This window comes from Panthera leo, chromosome B4 (genome assembly GCF_018350215.1).
Source record: "Panthera leo isolate Ple1 chromosome B4, P.leo_Ple1_pat1.1, whole genome shotgun sequence".
In the NCBI taxonomy this organism is placed as follows: domain Eukaryota; kingdom Metazoa; phylum Chordata; class Mammalia; order Carnivora; family Felidae; genus Panthera; species Panthera leo.
In genome coordinates this window covers 90,107,067-90,127,696 of record NC_056685.1, presented here as the reverse complement: position 1 = coordinate 90,127,696, position 20,630 = coordinate 90,107,067, and the positions used below count along the sequence as shown (strand labels likewise).

At 37.6% G+C, this 20,630-nt stretch overlaps 1 protein-coding gene across 5 annotated transcripts in view; it reads right to left on the bottom strand.

Annotated features, from left to right (window-relative positions):
• MSRB3 (methionine sulfoxide reductase B3) overlaps positions 1 to 20,630 on the bottom strand; it is a 170,477-nt gene that overhangs the window by 108,591 nt on the left and 41,256 nt on the right. For all 5 annotated transcript variants that reach the window (XR_006204937.1, XM_042947080.1, XM_042947079.1 and 2 more), the window contains exons 3-4: positions 13,217 to 13,325; positions 11,511 to 11,588 (exon numbers count right to left, since the gene is read on the bottom strand). Coding sequence is in view for 4 of the 5 variants with exons in the window: in XM_042947080.1 (XP_042803014.1) it covers positions 11,511 to 11,588; positions 13,217 to 13,325 (187 nt within the window). In the remaining variant the exon portion in view is untranslated. The remainder of the gene's footprint in view (positions 1 to 11,510; positions 11,589 to 13,216; positions 13,326 to 20,630) is intronic.

Genomic DNA, 20,630 nt, shown 5'->3' with positions numbered 1-20,630 from the left:
CCTTGGAATATCTTTGTCAGGTCTTGGTTTTTGAGGCATTTTACATTGGTCAAAGAAGTTGGTAAGCTTTCATCTATTTTCTGCGATTGACACAGTTTATAATTGCATAGGAGTAATGTTTTTTTCCTTTTTCTGTAAAAGACTAAGCTGGTTTGAGATAATTCTCAATTTTTTCTATGGTTACTGGTCAACTAAAGTATTATAACTCTCCTATAGTGAAATTTTGTATCTTACCTAATTAAAAAAAATTACGCTGAGATTTTTAATTAGAATAGGAATACATAGCATATTACATTAATTTTTTTTCCATGTCTTTGGTTTTATCCAATTTTCATTCCTAGTGTTTGGGACCTATGTTCTTTTCTTTCTCCCTCTCTTTCTTGATTGGGCCTGAAAGAAATGGTCAACTTTATTGGTCTTTTTGACCCCTTGGTTTTATTTAATAGGTCTAATTGTTTTTATTTTTCAAGTTAATTTATCTGAGTGCTTTTAAGACCTTCTCCTTGCCTTTGATTTTCATCAGATTTGCTGTGATGTACCCAGATGTGGTTTTTTTGTTTTGTTTTGTTTTTTGTATTCACCCTGTTTCAGATTTATAGCACTTTTTAAATCTTGACTTGAGGTGTTTTTTTTTTTTTTTTTCCCTCCGTTTGGGAAAATCCTTGGCTATTATCTCTTCAAATATTGCTTCTTTCCCATTACCTGTTTCTTCCCTTTCTATGGCTGTAATATGTCATTCCTGAAACTGTAATTCTTGTATTAGCTTCTCAATAACTTTTCATTTTTTTTAGCTCCCTTAGCTTCAGTCTGAATATTTTCTACTTACCTGTTTTTCTGTTCACTAATCCTGCTTCTTTTTTCTCTTGTATTTATATTTCATGTATGGCATTTTTCAGCCCTAAAACTACTTTATACTTTAAAATAGATTCTAGTTCTCCATTGAAATTCATTTTGTCATCTATTTTTTTTTAAATATGTTCATCAGAATTATTTTAAAGTCTGTGTCTGATGACTTAAATATCTGGATATCTGGGCCATCTGTAGACCTGTTTCTTTTGTTAGTTTTTTTCCCTTAGTCCTTCACTTTGGTATACCTGGTAATTTTTGATGAATGCCAGACATTGTGTATGAAACACTGGATGCTGGATAATGTCACCTTCTTTTATAGATGGTTCATCCTATCTTCTGATAGGTAGCTAGAGTGGGGAGGGGAAAGGGAAGACTACCTTAATCTAATCATGGACTTGAGGCTGGGCTGAAGGTTTTGATATATTTGGTTTTCCCTTGCTTTGCACCCATAATTTGGTGTGCTGAAGCTTGAGAGAGCATATTGCTAAAATTCTAGGAATGTAAGAGTCAGTTGCTAAGTATAGGCATTATTAAAAATAAGTTATATAAATTAACAATTAAATAAATTATATTAAAAGCAAAAGTAATACTCCCAAACTCACCATTTCTAATTTTTTTTTACTAAATTTAACTGTTATCTGTGTTCTTTACATCTGTTGTAGGTGTATACAGAAAAATTATATAATGAATGGTGTTACTACGCATCTCTTCCCAACTCCACATTCGGTGAGGTCACATTTGTAGCTTGAAATATGGCCCATGGTAGAAGTATTTGCACACAGAAATCAGCAAACACTACAAATCAGAGCTTGACTTACTGTTCTTTTGGTTGTTAAGATCAGTTGTTCTCAAATGGAGGTGATTTTGCACCCCACCCCCCCGCCCCTGCCCTGTGGGTATTTGATATTATCTGGAGAAATTTTTCTTTGTCAGCTTGTGGGGATGGGGTGGGAGGGCTGGGGAATGAGACTAGTGCTACTGGCATCTAGTGAGTACAGGTCAGGGATGCTGCTACACATCCTACAGTGTATAAGGCAGCCCCCTGTAGCAAAGAATTATCCAGTCCAAATGTCAATAGTGCCGAGGATGAAACACCCAGGTCTGCTGGTATCTCTCCTTGTGAATGTCTGGCAATTCCCTGGAAGGAAAGGTAGGCACTTTACCCTAGTTTATTTTATTGTTTTTGTTATTTTTCTAGCATTTTGAGTTGACTATTTAGTTCAGTTATTTTTACTCTTTCTTATATTTAATAATAAAAAATATTTGACTATGAACTTCTCTTTTGATACAGCTTTGGGTAGCTGACTCTTATTTTTTTTGTCACTTTTTGCTCTTTTAATGTTTCCTTGTATAAGTTTCCAGCCATAGACATTTCCATCTCTTCCTTAGTTGGGACAAATATGCCTTTGCAGTTGCAAGCAATGCTATTGTTGAAATAAGCATCCAAAGAAAGTTCTATGAGTGATCTACAGAAAACACTTTAGAAAGTGTGGTAGGAGATAACAATTAGGGGAGTCTATCACCAAGTATCTACTTATACTTCCCCCATTCCAGTATCAACTTGAATCATTTAATGCTACAATTATTCTTGACTTAACTGGAATTAAACTATTTATCTCACAAATAGTTGAGTACCAAGGATAAGCAAAGTCCTATGCCCCTGCACTGGGTGGAGATGTGGATTACAAAAATCCTAAATCATGACCTACTCTCTCAAAAGTTTATAGATTTGTTAAGGAGAGACTTTCCGCTAACTAATGTATTTAAACTCTCAGCTACTCATGTAAGTCACATTATTTGGGGAATTTAGAATCTATACTAAATTTGTTTTTAATTATTCAGCAGAAACTAAAACTATTTTGGGTATGGATCACTAGGTCCAACGATATTATAAAACGTGGTAATGCTGGAATCAAAAGCAAACTATACTGACTTAATTTTGAGAACTTTAGATTTGCCTGCTGTTTATACTTTACCATGCAAATTTGCTTAAAGCTGCACAGTTTTTTACAAACCTTACTTTTTATACTTGTATCTTTATATCTTTTACAGCATGCTTATGTAATTATTTCATTTGCTACAGCAGTGCCATGAGTTAGAAAGGGTTGATATTATTTTCACCATCTTAAGATGAGAAAAATGAGATGAACACTTAAGGAACCTGCATATGGTTATACAGCAAGTCCACACGGGAACCTCCACCACCTTCCATCTGGTACTCTGGATGGCTTCTGCACTTGTGTTTGATAATGTGATGGGTTACTTATCCACGTAGAAGACACACTGAGGACATGAATCTGAATGAAAATTTATGCAGTCTCCTTGAATCAGTGACCACGTTTTGAAAGAATTATTCATTCACAGGAAGAGGCAGCTTTGTGGATGGCCTTGGAATCACTCGCTAAAACTTGCACATTATTTTTCAGAAGATGTCCTTCCATAGTTTCAAAGTCTGTGAACTGTCATAATAATTACTCATTAATATTCTGGTTCATATTCATGCAAACAAGATAATTTACATGAATCATAGTTAAAACTTTGCCTACTGTTTTTCCCAGTTTAATCTAACTATCCATTCTAGTTCATTAAGAAGAATCTAAGCTATTTCTGTCCATATTTGGAAAATGAATGAAAGAACTGGGATTGTGATTTAAGTAATAAAGGGCAAGATTGCTCTGCCCCCACTTTTCTTCTTGCAAAACACAGATACACACACACGCACCCAAACTCCCTTCCAGCTATCCAGGGATTTTATGTGTAGGCATTGCTCCAATTCCTTTCTGTGTCAGGAAATGCAGTTATAATTACCTTTGCATATTGTTAAACTCTGAATCATGACTTGCTATAGTTTTCTGGTTTCTCAAATGGAGTTGTTCTTTGTTTTATGTATGCTTTTATGCTATTTATGCTTTTCTTTCTTGTCTTGTCTTTCTTTCTTCCCCCACCCCCACCCCCAGCAGTTTAACGAGTCAGGCATTAGCAATGTTTTTTTGCTCCCTATCTTTGCCAGTAGCTCCAGGAAGTACATTTCTTTCAATCTAGCTGTGGTCTTGCCCTAAGCTTTCAGATGAAATGTAGATAGAAAAGTTAACTCCCTCTGTTACAGATACTTGTCCTGTAAATCACTGTTTGTGGGGACAAGACAGGAAGGGTCAATGGGATGAGAGAAGTCAATTTTACATTCTCTTCAAAATAATATATGAGTTATGTAGATATAACTCCAGTTTAAGCCACTATTCAGAAATCTAGTTCATTTCAGAGCAGTTTCATTGTACTGAAAAGTTTACTTGGATTAAGGATTTAGAATGAGGTGAAGGGCAATTCGAATCTTCTAAATTCAAGTTAAATGCACTTTGTTAAAGGTTAGAAAACATTTGCTGGAATCATGAGCAATTTCTAGCTAGAGTTCATAAAAAGAAAGCTAGAAGTTAAGTTCCTATTACTCTTCCTGGTAGGATTCCATAGTGACCGGAATGGTTTATGAATAAATACTATACGGATAGCATTTTAAAGGGTTGAGAGAATAGGATTTGAATAGACAGTAAGAATGGAAAATGCCCCTCCCTTTTACATCTCCTCCACTCACAACCACAACACACACATGTTCCCATATGCACACAGGCACACCCGCAGACACAATATTGTAGCAGAAGGGGAAAAGTTTATGTGGAAAATCTCCTTTAATGCTAAGTGGAATAGCATCCGTGGAATAGCATAGCTGAGTAAATTGTGTGTGGCACCGAACTGGAATTTCTTCAGTGAAAAGGCTTATGTTCTTAAAGAGTTGAAAAACTGCTTAAATTTTCTAGTAGCCTAGAATAAAATTGCACAGGAGGCTCATGTGAAATGTAGCATGTGTGAATACTTTGGCAGCAGAGTTCCATTTGAAATGTAGCAACACAGCTGAAGCAGTGACTCATCACACTAATATCTACTGTTAACAGACAGACTCCCTCTCAGAAAGCCTGTACTTTCTCACATTTTAAGGAGCTTCTTAGGCTGCTGTGATAGCAGGATATGTTCCCAAAACTTTGTCAGGCCACTTGACTTTAACATTTGTTGAATATCGGCCATAGGCCTTTTCCTGTATTCAGTTCTTACACCTGTTCGGTTTTATTTTGCCCCTTTTCATAGGTGATAAGGCTGAGGTCACACATCTGGGCTAATATTCAGTTGGTGCCACCCGTTGCTTTTAGCCCTTGCCTGTTCTGAATTTTTGATGAAGGGGCACCTGGGTGGTAAGCGACTGATTTCGGCTCAGGTCGTGATCTCACAGTTCATGAGTTCAAGCCCCTCATCTGGTCTATGCTGACAGCTCAGAGCCTGGAGCCTGCTTCAGATTCTGTCTCTCTCTCTTTCTGCCCCTCCCCTGCTCTCTCTCACCCTCTCTCAAAAATAAATAAACATTAAAAAAATTTTCGAGATAGAAGGAAAAGACATTTAAGATAGCTCATGTCAGGGAGCCCGGGTGGCTCAGTTGGTTAAGCATCGACTCTTGACTTTGGTTCAGGTCATGATGTCACGGTTTCATAAAATTCTCTCTCTCCCTCTGCCTTTCCCCGCCTCCCCCCCGCCCCCCCGCCGCCCCGCTCCACCTCTGCTAGTGCTCTCTCTCAAAATAAATAAATAACATTAAAAAAAAAAAAAGATAGCTCATGTCAGTTGGCCTCAGCTTCTCAGAAACGTATAGAGAGAATTCAAAAAAAGTGGTGAAAATCTGGAATACAGTTACTTGAGAAAATGTAATGGGGGCGGTCAATGTGAAAATAAAATGACCTTCAAGTTTCAATAACTAGAATCCTGCCCATGAACCCTGCTGCTGTTCTACCTCACAGATGCTGAATGGCCTGATGGCTTCCTGGACATTACTACATCTTCCTGTCGGGATTCCAAGGGACTTCCCTAAAAACAACCAGTGTGAAGCTGAGTCCTTACTGATGGCCTGCCATGATGGGTCTACCTTTGGTTCAGCCCTCCCTGGATTGGAATGGTCTTCAACTGTCAATTCAACTACTACAACGAAGAGCAGATTTTTCAAGGAACTGAGGTGGGCGTGTGGGTGGGCGCACGCACATGTGTGTGTGTTCCATTCATTCCATTCATTTCTATTCAGGAAAATAATGAGACTAGAGTGACCAAAATAAATTATTAAAACTTTATCTTCCTTTAATTCTTTACCTTTCTTCTTGCCTAAAAGTTTGAGTGTTACTATTCTAAATCTATTTGTATACTGGTATGTGATCTTCTCAAAGCATTTATCCTCTCTCAGTTTCTTCAACTGTAAAATGTGCTGTTGTTATGAAGATTAAAAAGTTGAATTTACATAAAGCACTTATAACCATGCCTGCCATATTAAGTGCTATGTAAATGTTAGTTCTTGTATTATTATTATTATTATTATTATTATTATCATTCATGACTCTGTATAAAATGAGCTATTTATTCAGTGAGAGGCCTGATAAGTTAATGCATACAGAATAAAAACTATCCTATATGTTTCTTCCAAGTCTTAAACAAAATTATTAGGAGTTGATTATACATGGATAATGCTGAGGTTTATTAGCTACCAAGGAAAAAAGTTTCCACTGAGGCTGTCATACCCTTATTGCCTTCTCTTTTCACCCCCAGAAAGCTATCTTCTACCCTGTTGTGGCTTACTTCCCATTTTCATCACGCTACTGACTTATCTGAAATTTCTCCATAACCCATCTAACAAAGTTTAGACATGAATCTGACCAACAAACAAATACTTAGTGATTATTACATGCTAAGGGCTAGAGATAGAAACATGAGTAAGGCCTGGCCTTGCTGTGGGAGTTCCCTTACTAGTGGGCAGACAGGCATATAGACAGGTAACTGCAAAACAACATGGGAAGTACATGGATGGAGGTGGACACAAGGTGTCGTGGGAGCAGAGATAAAGGACACCAAAGTTCACCCTGGAAGGCTGAGTCTGGGCTTCCTAGAGGAAGAGATCCCAGGGCTTAAAGGGTTTTAGTAGGAATTTAAACGTCCTCTCTGGTATCTCAGGGCCTTCTTAATTGGTCCCTTCTAACCCTCCAGCCAAATCTCCCACTATTCCCAACATAACTCACCTCCCCACTCCTACTGGACCAGTCTCCTAACTGTTTCCTTGCAAAATCCACTTTTGATCCTATCTCCAATTCTTCTTCTCCATGGCATTCTCTATCGGGCATCCTCCACCTGGAAAAAACGAAACCCTTCTCTGCCTGGTAAAGTGTGGTCTCATCAACTCTGCGACAACTGGTCCAACTCTGATGCAGTCATATACCCCTCCTATTACACATGAACTCATTTCTAACAGACACATCCAGATAGACAGTGGCATTATTTTTCCATATTTTATCATTGTTCATTCTGTTTTTCCTATCACTCCAACAAAACTGTAAGTACCTTAAGGAAAAAATAGTTCATAAATTTATTTTATTTGTTCCACAACACCTGGCAAAGTGTCAGCCAAAGCAAATATAAGTGGTCAAAAATACATTCTGAATTACATTATTTCACCAATGCCTTCTCTGGTTTATCTGATGTGCAATAAATTCATTTTATGAAATTTTAGAAGTTCAAATAACCAGAGGGGAGAACATTCTTACTTCTGTCGGCTAATTTACTAACTGAAACCCAGGAATACTACATGAGAAATAAACTAGGTTGGTAGAGTTTGTGTATGTGAAGAAAATGTGAACCATGGAATAAATTACACATTTGGTTTATATGCAGTCCGTGAATAAGGTTCTTGTACTTGGTAAGCAGTAAGAAAGCAGTATATTGTTGAAAGGGAGCATACTCAGGGTAGAGCACAAGTTTGAAAATGAAAGGAGAATAATTGAATGGCCTTTTTTGTAAGGAAATATTATGTATACAGATATTAGTCAAATGAAAGAAGAGAATTATACGCATGTGAATGTGCATGCACATACACTATGAATACTGATAACAGAAATGGCAACTGGGAAAACAATCTTTTCACATTGCTAATGATTAGGCATTTTCAAACTCAGCACTTCTTTATTTTACCTTATTTTTTATCTGTTTCCCTCGCACTATTATCTCTCATGTTGTTACTTTATTTGGTCTCTTCTGCCCCATCTTCTTCCCTTACTCCCTGCTCCCTAACAATCAAACAAAAACCCCATACACTTTCTCACTCACACACCCCTTTGGTTCCCTGCACCTTGTCGTCCAAAGTATGAAACCAACTATCTCAACAAGTTGTCTGTTAGTGATGCCATTACTTCACTAAACTAGTGAGTGGCCTTGAAACTTACTCATGAAAGTCAATAAAAGAATTTTGGGAAAACACATATATTGGGATATATATATGTGTGTGTGTGTGTGTGTGTGTGTGTGTGTGTGTGTGTGTGTGTGTATAATCTGGGAAAATATGTATTTGTATATATACATTCTGTGCTTTTTATCAATTTATTGCCTCTCTGTCCTCTAACCTTCCCTACTCTGCTAAAAGGGAGCTGGGACCTTTAAACATTTTTTTCTTTGTCAGCTAACATGATATTAAACTTTGTCAGCAGAGGGCACAGGACAAAGACCATGGAAGAGCAAGGTGTGTTCCCCTCCTAGTTTCAGGATGTTTGCTCAGCAGGCTCCTGCAGAGCGTGTGGCTTCTCTAGCATCTGGCTTTTGCAGGGCACGTCGCTTCTCTTCTTCTGGGCCCTTGCTGTGTAGGTAGCTTCTCCAAAGCCAGGCTGCTGCAGAGTGAATGGCTCCTGCCGCAGCCGGCCCCTGACACAGACAGCTCTCCCAGCGCCCGGCCTCTGCCCCACACACCACTCTTCTGGTGACAGGCTCCTACAGCACAAGCAGCCTCTCTGGTGCCAGGTGCTGCTTTTGGGGCCAGGAATCAGCAGCACCTGGCAGCCAGCAGCTTCCCGTGGCGCCCCACCCCCCCCCCAACCCAGGTACTTTTGCAGTGGAGTATCTACAGTGAGATACCTCCCTATACACAGCTTTCCCCAGCACTTCAGAGGGCAGATTTCCAGAAAGTCACACAGTCATGGCACTGCGGTGATTTCTCTGCTATTTTAGGTACAGCCATGCCCTCTCCAATAAGACCCAGATCTCAGCCCCTGGGAGAGGAAAGTGGGGAGCGGGGCACACGGGGAGCTTTTCCCTGGGCTCTATCTCAGCCCTAGTGGTCATGATTCCTTCTTCTATTTGTGAGTTCTGTATTCTCTAGAATTTCTATTTACTCCCTGCCAGCCAATCCCTCATTACCCCAATCCTCTGTTAGAGGGAGTAATTCTTTAAATTATACTTTTCCTGTTCAAATTACTGTGTGGTTTACTGACATATACTCCCTTATATATTTTAAAGTAACCCCTAACATTTCTTATCAAAATTTCAATAATTGAAAAAATAAGTGACTTTTCTGGTGTCTGTAAATAGATTACATGCTTAAAATACATTTTTGTCAAAACCTTAAAAAGCTACATATTTAGATCATCTAGGAAGTGAAAAAGTCCACCATGCAACCTCATTGGCAAAGGTAGTCCTCTCTGTTGTATCGATCAATCAAATCAAACAATCAAAAAAAAGAGTTTCATTTTTAAAATTTAAAGAAATATGTGGATACGTATTCTCAGGACAACCATCTCACTTAAGGAGACAGGTAGAAAATGCATAGACAGACACCAGATAACAGATGGAGAGAAAGATAAGCAGATAGCAGTCTTACCAAAACTGTCATTTTGCTTGATGCCTTAGAGATGCTATCCCAGGACAATAAATCATAGTAAGATTTGGGATGGGTGAAAGGTATGATATCTTCTGTAACGCGGGAGAAGGGGATTATGATAGAGGAGATAGGAAGAAAGAGGCAGCTGAGCACAGACTCTCTCACGCACATGAGTTTCAGGGACGCATACATACAGAGGTTGAGGACCAGAAAACTGATTCCCTCAAAACTGTCTGTGCCCTGTGGCCCCTGGAAAGTGTTGGTGGACACCTTGCTGTCTCCAGTATGAAGACGGCAGCACTAGACCAATGAATGAATGCATTCTATAATAAAGGCTAAAGCATTCCCCCCTCCTTAAATTGACAAGATAAGAGGAAGCATACAATTTAAAAATAGGGTGAGGGAGAAATAGAATAAAAATATTAACCCATATTCCTTAGAAACTTAGAAAAATTAAAGGTTTCCCTACAAGAATGCTAAAGGAAATAGACATAATGTCACATCAAATGTGAAACTCCTTGAATCTCACCAGTACCTATGTTTAAATAAAGGTTTTCAGTATTTGTGACTCAAAATCTCACATGGGTTAAATCCTTCATTTATAGTGGTTCTGTTTCTTATTTAAAACAGTAAGCTCTCCTTAGATCCACTACTCTACTGAATCACATGATAGGGAAAGAGATGGGGAATCTTAAACAAAAGGCAAAGGGGATGTGGCCAATTTTTACCATTTGGGATATTAACAAGTTTAACATGGCTCAGCAACTATCTTAAGTGTTATATCAACTATTATGACACAAGCTAAAGGTGTTGAAATATAAAGATGTGTGTTTTCTGAGAGGAAATGGGTGACAATTTGAAGGGCTGGTTTTTTTTAACATGAAGAATAAATACATAAGAATTCAGAACAGATTCTCAACCAACACTAATGTACAATAAGGTTTATGCAAGTTAAGAAAGGTTTTATACTTTTTTAAAAAATTTCAAGGAAACTACTGTTTCCTGTTATTTCTGGAAAATCCGTAAATGCAAGTGCTTTAAAAGGGAAACATTTATGGAGAGATATTAAGTATGTTTTACATGCTACACATATCAGATTCTTGTTTGTTCAATTCCCCTAAGAAATTTGTAATTTTGCTTTAAATAAATGACATTTACCCTCAATTAAGGTTTCTGTCTTTTCATTCCCCTAAATCAGCATCCCGGTGGGAAGTACAGGGCTTCTAGGATTTTCTACACCTAGATAAATAAATTTTGGTGAAGATTTTCCTTTCTTGAATAAGATCCATAATCTCCAGAATACACTGTCTGAATTAACGATTTGGGCGACAAAGCCTATGCACTGCTTGTTTCATAGGAAACTACTGGGAATCTTTAAAATAAAGATTGTGGATCAGTGCAAAAACTGTCAAAATCTCATTACATAATCTGTTTACATATGTACAACTATCTGTTGGAAGTCCCGTGTTACTTTTGATACAGGTACTGCACTTCCTCGCAGAAGTATGAGTAATCGACTAGGTGGCTTATCACTCAATCTGAAGGATGCACACGAAGAACTTTCACCACGGCCCAACCAATAAATTCAGGGCCATCACTTGATAACGGAAAAATCAACAACGATATAAATGTTTCTATGCCCACCAAAATCTCTTTCATAGCCCTTGTAAGCACCATGGTTAATTGCGATGAACAAGTTAACACTGTGAATTTTAAAGGTCCAAACAGGGCAAAGTCAGCCAGCCTAGCAAGCTGGTAATTTATTATGAAAGTCAGTAATTACTCTTGTGGGGAGAAAACAGAAATAATAGAAATAAGAGAATTTAGTAGTATGAAGATTCTTTTTTTTTTTAGCAGTACTATAAAGATTTTAATGTGAATGAGCAATAACTAGCTTGTTACCATCTGTGAAGTGTCCATATCCATAGGTTTTTAACATACTTACTTGAACAATGGAGTTCCACAAACGACACATTTATATATTCCAGGATCTTTGTGATGTGTATATTCTCCTTCGAAGGCACTGATAAACAAATACACAGGGCATTAAAACAATTAAACAAAGTTCGCATTATTTCTTATAGAATGTATTTGCTTAAAATAGATTTCTCTAATAAATCTTTCAAGGGCTTTTTGTCCTAAAATGAGAACAGACCAAACATATGGAAATCTGAACATTACTAATATACTTCAAATCTATATAATAAAATGTGCATATAACTACTCCAAACCAGTGCAAGTTAAATAAAAAAAAAAAAACAAACCCAAGCCATCTAGTTATGTAATGCTTAGAAAAAATTTTTGCTATAAAAAAAAAAAAACAGCTTGTAGTTCAGATTCGCAGAAGAAAACATTACTACACAAGATTTCTGCCTACTCTACAGTGTCCAAGAGTGTATACCCCAAAATGCAGAAGGGTCCAAGACTTCAAGTGGAAGGAGACTTATTTTTTGGTTTGAAAAGGAATATTGCAGCTTTAAGGGAATATTTTTCTAAGTTAACAATCTTAAAGGCTAGGAGGTCATTCCACTAATGCAAATCAGCTGTGCTAGCCCAACAAAAAGTCTATGTGCTCTGCAGCTTGTTTTTATTATCCTTTCACCCTCTTTATGAGGTCCAATTTTTTTATAAACAGAATTTTTAAGAATGACCTAATCTCTAGTTGTTTGTGTGCATTCAATCATTTTGCTCGTCATGTACACAACAGGACGGGTAGAGGTCCTCCTGGACTGAGACTGAAGCCCACCGTCGGCTCATTGTGTGGTGAGGGTAGACTCTGTCAGAGATTCAACATTTGGCAAACTCAGTAAACAGTATATACTGTGACAGGAAGAGAGTGTTGCCTATTAACAAGGACCCCATGTGTGGTAAAGAGCTCTTTCAGTTCATGAATGAAAACAAGAAGTTACATCATTAATAAATTTGGATCAGAGGTAAGTCACGGCCTTATGCCAGCCTCCATGGTATAAATTAAACAACAAAATGGTTGGACCTTGGCAAGTTACCTTTGAGCTGGAATCAGCTGAGAGAGACTTTATTCACTAAAAACGTCTTGGAAGTGAACAGACTCTTTTTTCAGGACTTAGGGCGAATTTCCAAGGACCAAAGCCATGTGAGGGCAGTTATTGAAAATTTTTGACATTCCAACCACAAATGAGCCAATAAATACTTTCTCCACATGTGCTTCAAAAAGAAATTGGAGTGGGGTAGAAAGGAACTAAATTATGCTACCTTCTTTTTGCAGCCAAAACGTCTATACTTACAATGGCCACCTTCAAAATTTCAGCGTCCTGGCACAGCGCCATGTCCCTCGTGGTTTTGCTTACTGTGATGTCTTCCCCAAAAATGTACCTAACTCGCTATTACTTCCACACATTTTGTAGTAAACTAAAAACAGGCCCTTAATAAAAGCCTTGTGACTTTACATAAGATAGAGTGTTCATTGAATGGGGGAAAGAATAAATAAAACTTAGTCTTCACCTAAACAGTACCATTTTCAACCTTTTCAAGGATACCAATTTGTAGATGTTAGCAAAGAGGTGTAGCATTCTTTAAATTAAATGGCAAGGAACAGGATTCAAAGCAGGGGGTGGGGGCGGGGTGAAGAAAACTAGCTCTTACTTAATGACCTTTCCTCGCAGCTCATCTTACCTTTCGGTCCCTTTCTCCTGAGTGACATGGTACTGCAGGGGTGTCAGCCGCTTCCTTAGTTCCTGCTGGGAAAAGACCACCTTACAGTTCTTTTTATCCCTACATGACCCTGGAAAAAGAGAGGACATGGGAGAAGGAGGCTTTTTAGCTTGGATCCCGAATGCTTGCTTTGGCTGGCCGCCACAGCCCAGCTTTAGCAGTCACTGGTCAACCACCAGACCAGCCCCTCACGCACCAAACTTACTTCAACGCAGCTGACTATTTCTCTCCGTTTACAGAGAATCCTTCTCAAGGTTCAGGTGATTCCATGGGAGCACTGACAAGGTGCTAGAGCCAAGGATACTAGCATGTGATGGTAATGACTCACTGAACATTCACAAAGATGGTAGTACATCCTTTACGTCTCCTGAAACCATGACCTTGTTTTTTCAAATAAATTCCAAAAGCATAGCTCCATTTATAAGCATTTACACTGTATATAGATAAGATGATGGGCATATTAGGTTAAATAATAACTCCCCATTCAAAAACTTTGCAACTCAGTAGAATAGCTGGAAACTGTCATTTAATTTCCATTCTGGGTGATTTAAATACCATCCTATTTTTGTTTTTTAACCCTAAAGATGCATTTTTTCCCGTGACTAGGAATTGCTGTTCTCTGTGATTGTCAGATACTGCACTAGGTTCTGTGGAGCCCTTAAAAATGAATGTCTTTTAAAGATTGTATCTTACCAGGTTAAGCAGGCAGCAAGAAAATTTTAATAGACTCCAGAAGGCATTGACACTAATGTAGATTCAATAAGTTCCAAAGAAAAGGTGAGAAAAATAGGGAGGGGGGAAAGACAAAGAGAAGAAGAAAAGTGAATGTGATTTTACTTACAGACCTACATCTTCTGTTTGCAAAGTGTATCTAGGAAGACTTCACTGAGTATATTTGAATGGTGAAATGATTTTAATGTGATTTTAATAACAATGGCATCTTTTATTTCAACCTATACAGACTGCAGTAAAATGTTCAGACAACACCTGTTTATACGTAGTATTTTATTTTACCTACACAAATGAATTGGAAAAGAAATATAACTCTGAGACGGGGCAACCCTTACTCACTGCAGTCAAATTGCTTTTTTTTTTCCTTTTGTCATCCATCACAGTGGGAAAAAGGCTTGCAGTTGGCCCCATGTGCAAAAATCTCTTATCACGTTTTGAAGTTACTGAAAGAAAGCTTGCTTCGTTCCCTGAAGACTAAACTCAACTTCTGTGAAATAAAAAGAATTCTGATTTAGAATAGAAACATTTTCTACTTCTTTTACTTGTCAGTCCCCCAATGTCATAGTATGTGAGATCACTGAAATTCAACCAGGACAAAATTGACTAACCAGTTACCCTGATTGTGGGATTGAAGAAGCATATCAGCTTCCAGGATCAGGGCCACCAAGATAGAGCGGATGATTCTCTATGAGAAAATACAGAGGCGGGAAGAGAGCTAAGCAGAGCCAAAGAGAAAGTCGCACCTTGGAGCAGGCCTGTGGGTTGTCAAACAGCGCCTCTCCTGACCTTCCACAGAGCACGCTGGCCCTGCTCTGGCCTGGAAAGATCCGCAGGAACAGCTGGCATATCACTAATGGTGTGCTGGTCTCTCATCTCAGTGGAACCCATATTATACTAGGCTTTATCCAAACACCTACTCCTTACACTTGTAATATTTCCAAGGGGTAGATGAGAAGTGTTTGTCCTGTCAGAACAAGCCTCTCCAGAGCCTGAGTGCTGAGCTGCTCTTTGTTACGTATCAGTTGACTGGGATAGCTGAGTTTCTGCTCCGTTCACTCTAGACTTCTTAAAAATTATTATTATTTTTTTTTGTATTTCTTTATCAGTTGGAAGGGTTGTACCTTTGTGGATTTTGTTAGACTAACTGCATGTCTAACGTGACAAAATCTACTGGTTAAAAGTATTCCGTCCAGTGGCATGGTAATTAAAATCTATACAACTAGAATTAAACAATGCTGTCCAAAATATTTTTGTTAATATATGTTCATTCATACAAAAAGACCAATTGTGTTCCCAAAGTTGAGAGAACTAAGCTACCCATCTGTATGTCATTTAGTACAAGAGAAGCAAACTGCAGGTTTAAATTACATGGTATTGGATTGCAATTTCCTAACATTGGATGCTTTTCTGCTTTTTTACCTTGAGTCATTTACTAAGGAGTGTTCATAAAAAGTAGCTTAAAGCACAGATGCTTGCAAATCGTTTAGGCAAAGATGTTTCTCTCTTTTTCATTCTCCCTCTCTCAAAAAATCTCCCTTTTCTGAAGAAAGAATAAAATTGTTGGTCAGTATTGACGAACCATGTCAAGCATTTGTACAGAGAGAAAAGGTAAAATTGAAAACATCTGATTGAAGTAAATAATACAAACATAAAAGCTTTAGTCGTGAATGAAGGGTATTGAGGAGACCTTATTTCATAGATTAGAAATTACTTTTGATCTAAACATTCTTAAAAACAGATTGTTTTCCACTATGAACCATCTCATTAACTGTGCTACAGAGACCTCGTTTTAATGGCAAGCTCTGAAAGGGTGCTGCTGTACTCTTTTGTCAGACCCCATCTGATTTGGGAGGGGGATAAAGATTTCATTCCAGCTTTCTTTGTTTGTCTTTCAAGAACCACTAAAGCAGCATTCACACAAATTTTGTAGGAATGTGCCCTATGTCATAGCCTACAAATTATTTGGTTTTGGTGCACTTAAAGGTCATCTTCCAAATTAGCAAAATTTTCCTATATCCTGGCTTTTCAACCTTAAATATAAATATTGTTTCCTAACTGTAAGTGAGGTGTTTTTTTTTTTTCTTTAAGAAATGCTAGTGCTTATTTAAAGTTGTCAAACTTTGTACGTTTTCATTCTTTGGTCAGACCACGTTCTCAAAATAATTAGGCTTTTAAAGTGTACCTAATAGCAAAAAGAAGGATATGTAGACTAGAACAGCTATTGTGATTTTATATTAAACAACCCGGTGAGCAGTTAGTCAGATTTTAATCAATTTCTTGCCACATAGTTTAATAATACACTTCCTGGACAATTGAAAGCTCTACCATTACATTAGCTCTTCCAGCATCATAACTGAAAACTGACATGTATAAACACAGAAAGGCTTCTCTTTTGTCTCTGATTTCCCTTCTCCCTCTCAGACACACTTCCCTGAAGTCATATGGTGCCACTGTTAATTTTGAAGAAATTATTTCATTTTGAAATTCTACAATAATTCATTGGATGGTTTCCCTTTACTATCTTCACTTAGGAACTGTAATTTTCTTATTACACAGGGTAATTTAACATTAGTATTATATGACATCTGTTCAATGACCTCTAAATTGGCTTAGAAGTATGTTACGGAAAGATTTTTCCTTTATTTAAATGTTTAATAGAGTACTTTGAAGGCACAAGTGAGGCTGTGTGTATATACCTGCAACACAAAGTATATTTGAGAGGGTGACACTGCCACTTTGGTATCTAATCACCACACCATTCCCTACAGAGCAACTTTGGTATAGATAAAGATCCATCTTGAACGCCCTTCAAGGGTATTTATTTACTGAAAGACGCCCAAATTCTCTTTTATATTAACGCTTGTTCCATTGAGGCTTGCTGCCTCAGAGCCAGTATTATCTTGAAGCTCCAATGGAAAGCTCTTGCTCTAAGTAGAAACAGACTTTCAGCAGAACTCATGTTCTGGCTCTGCCTGCTTCCCACTCATGTGACCTTAGGCAAGTCGGTCTCTTAGCCATGTACTGACACCCTCACAGGCCTGCTGTAAGGATCATGGCAATTATCGCTTAGCAAACACTGTCCGAGTAAATGCAATATCACATTATCGTTCTGAATACAGTAAATTCTGAAGTCAAAAATGTATTCTGAAAGGTAGCCAGGTCAAGTATTTCAGTGTGCTGCAGTATCTTATTCATAATTATTTTTCTATAATAATTCCCTTAGAACAGTATTTTTCCCACAAATTGTCTTTAAGAATGATTAAAATAAGAATTAAAAGAAAACTAAAATTTGAGTATTTACTATGTGCCAGGCACATTTCTAAGCATTTTTACATAGCCACATTTAATCTTCTCAATAATTCTAAAATAGAGATATCATGCTCATTCTGCAGATACGAAAACTGAGGCTCAGAGAGGTTGTAACATAACTTAATAGGGACAAACAGTAAATAAAATTATCAACTCAAACCAGGGCTCTCTGACTGCAAAGCCCATAGTCATTATTCTGTGAGGAAAAATTATGCTACAACGTTCTTCTTTCTTCTTAAATTATGCAATAACTTTTAGCTCCAGAACTACCACTAACAAGATAATAAAGGAGAAAAGTAATAACTGCCTCAGTACATTCAGAAAAATACCTTTGTCTGCTAGCCAATGTCTGTTTTCCCTGTGTTCATTCCTTCAACATCGGGTCAGTGACAAGGTTCAAATGGGATTCTCACAAAGTCTATAAAACATTGAAAGGCTTTTTAACTTCCTGTTAAGAAGTAAATCAGATCTGTTACCTAAGTCTTAGAACACTTTTAAGTCATAAATCTTACATTCAGTGTGAAAAATCAAAACAAAACAAGACCCAAAGATCCCATAACTTTAATTTTGGTTCTAGGATCAGAAAAAAAAAAAATGAAACGATTAAATATTTCCCCAAGATAATAAATAAATAAAAGATGACAAGAGCATCTTGTTTTGCTTTGACCTTACCGGGTTTAAACAGTAAAATTCATGTTAAAATAGCTTGCTACTATATTTCAAAGTGGTATACTCTGATTTTCATTACAACGTTCAATTTTCTGTTGGTTATTAGTCTGTCATATTGGAAAGCTGAAAACTATCCGGATATGATAGTGTTAGAAATTTCTAAATTAAGTGGGCATTTATAAAAGCCAAATCTGGCTCATTTTAGAAGAGAATGTAAAATGTATTCCATGAACCACTTTTTCATATTTGTTTGTCTGTTTTGCATTCCAATAACCAATAAAGGAAATGTCAAGCACAGGGAAGAAAAGCTTCCATGCTAGCAGAAGCATACCCAGTTCTGGTTTTTCTCTCCTAGTGCACCTACACAAGAATAACATTCCCAGGATTAACATGCAGTCATGACACTTTTGCTACAACTGTGGCTTCCATGAAACTAGGGCGGCAGAGCTTACTTACAGGGACACTGATCCAGCGTTTTTTTTTTCTGTTTTTTTAAAGTCATCAAAAGTGTTGACTGTTAACACAGTGCCAGGTACTGTGCTAAGTAAAATATATTCAATCATTCCTTCAGTAAGTATTAAGCACCTACTATATGCCAGCATTATTCTAAATACTTAGGATATACCGGTGAACAAAATAAAGATCCTGTTCTCATGGAGCTCCCACGAAAGCAGCAGGGGTAGGGGAAGATAAAGAAAAACACAATGAAAACAAGTGAGTAAACTGGATAGCCTCTTACAAGGTGGTTAAGTACACAGGAAGGAAAAAAGCTGAACTGAGCACAGCAAAGACTGGGAATGCTAGAAGTTAAGGGCTATAACCTTAAGTATAGTGGTCAAAGTTGGCCTCACTGAGAAGATGATATTTGAGCAAAGTTCTGAAGGAAGGGAGGAAGTTGGTTGTACAGACGTCGGAGGGAAGGGCCGTCTGAATACATGCAGGACAGGCCCAATGCAAGAGATGGATATACTAAATTAACGCTCTAGCGGTAGAGACAGCATACATGGTGAAACCTGAATGTGAATGGAGCAGAAACCAACAATTTATAAACACGCGAAGTAAATGTTTTTAAAACCAGGAGATTTACAATTAACATATCAGGCCAGACGTTGTCTGGCATCACTTCTTACTCCCAAGAGAAAAATGTTAGTGAATGTCCTTTTTAGCAAAGTACTATCCTCAAAATAGCTCTCAGAGAGTATCTGTCTGGCTGAACTTTGAACCCAGCATCGGAGTGCAGCCTCTGCTAATTTGCTCTGTGTAATTAACGTCATCCCTTTCAGACTATAGATTGTCATTCCAATCTGGAGTCATGTGTAAGAGGATACTCAGATGTTTTTCAGTGATAAATTTTTGATGGACCCAGAGAGCAAAATCCTATGGCCAAAAAATGATGCTTTTACCCTCCTGGAACACCCCAGTCACTCTCCCCTTCAGAATGTTCTTGTAGGTGATGTCAGGGAACATCCATAACTAAAAAGAGTATAAAATTTGTACCTCAACTTGGTTTCCATCTTTAAAAAAGATACTTAGTTTCTACGCTTAGGTTCAGTTTAATTTTATCTATCCTCCAAGTCCTAAATATAATACAGAGAAAATAAAATTCCAGGTCTTAGGAGTCAGAAAGCAAGACAATAGTTTCTTCTTAAGTTAAAGATTTTTTTCTTTTCTATATGTGAGAAAAATCATGTCTTTGTCATAGAAGTTATCGCATTTCATGCCTTCTCACTGCTTTTCTATTACTTCACATAAGACAGTTCTACACATCAGTTTCAGTTATATTCTACTGATGCATGCGCAGAGTTCTAATTAACATCAATGGATATTATAAGCATGCCAAAGCAATATGCCATTTTAAACTTCTTGAATTAAACAAGACCATATGTTTTTGTGGAGCATAGTTGAATGATAAAATTAGTCTTCTGGTTTCCATACTAAAGGTTTGAATAGATAAACTGAGAATATACTTTCAAGCAAGTTTTCCTTCCAAATCTACCTACCTAATAAATTAATCCCTACTCTGATAACTCCATTCCTCTGGATACCCTTAGTACCAGTGCATTTACTCTGAGAGGTGCTGTTTACACAGGCTAAGATAGCATTTTACAATTATTTTCAAATGCCTTTAGGCGTTTCTGCTTTATTTTCCCAGACTATAAATTCTTTGACAATATGTTGAGCCTCATATTAATTCATACTTTCTACAACCACTTACTAAACATCTACAGTGAATCAAGAACTAAGATGCTGGAAAGTTAAAACATGAACAAGTCGAGGAGAGCACCCGTTCCAGCACGAAAGATAAGAAAAGCAATCAACACAATGTATAGTCCTACGGTGAAAGTATGTGCAAACTTCTGTGCATGGAGAATTGACAAAGAAGACATCAATACTCTTAAACTTTGCCCATCTAGACTGGCTAGGTCCAGTTGTAATGAGATATGGAAAGCTCATAATTTGTAGAAACAGCATCTAAGGATCAGAGGGCCAGGGAAGATTCAAATAGGACAGAGACCCTCCATCTACACAAGCTGAGATGTAGGGTGATCCAATGTGCCCATGTCAAGATGGTAACTACCCTGCCCTGATGAAAGGAATGCAGACGGTCTTTCTTGTAAGTGGTATCGGCCAACTTACCAAAGTAAAAACAGCCAGGATAAAGTTG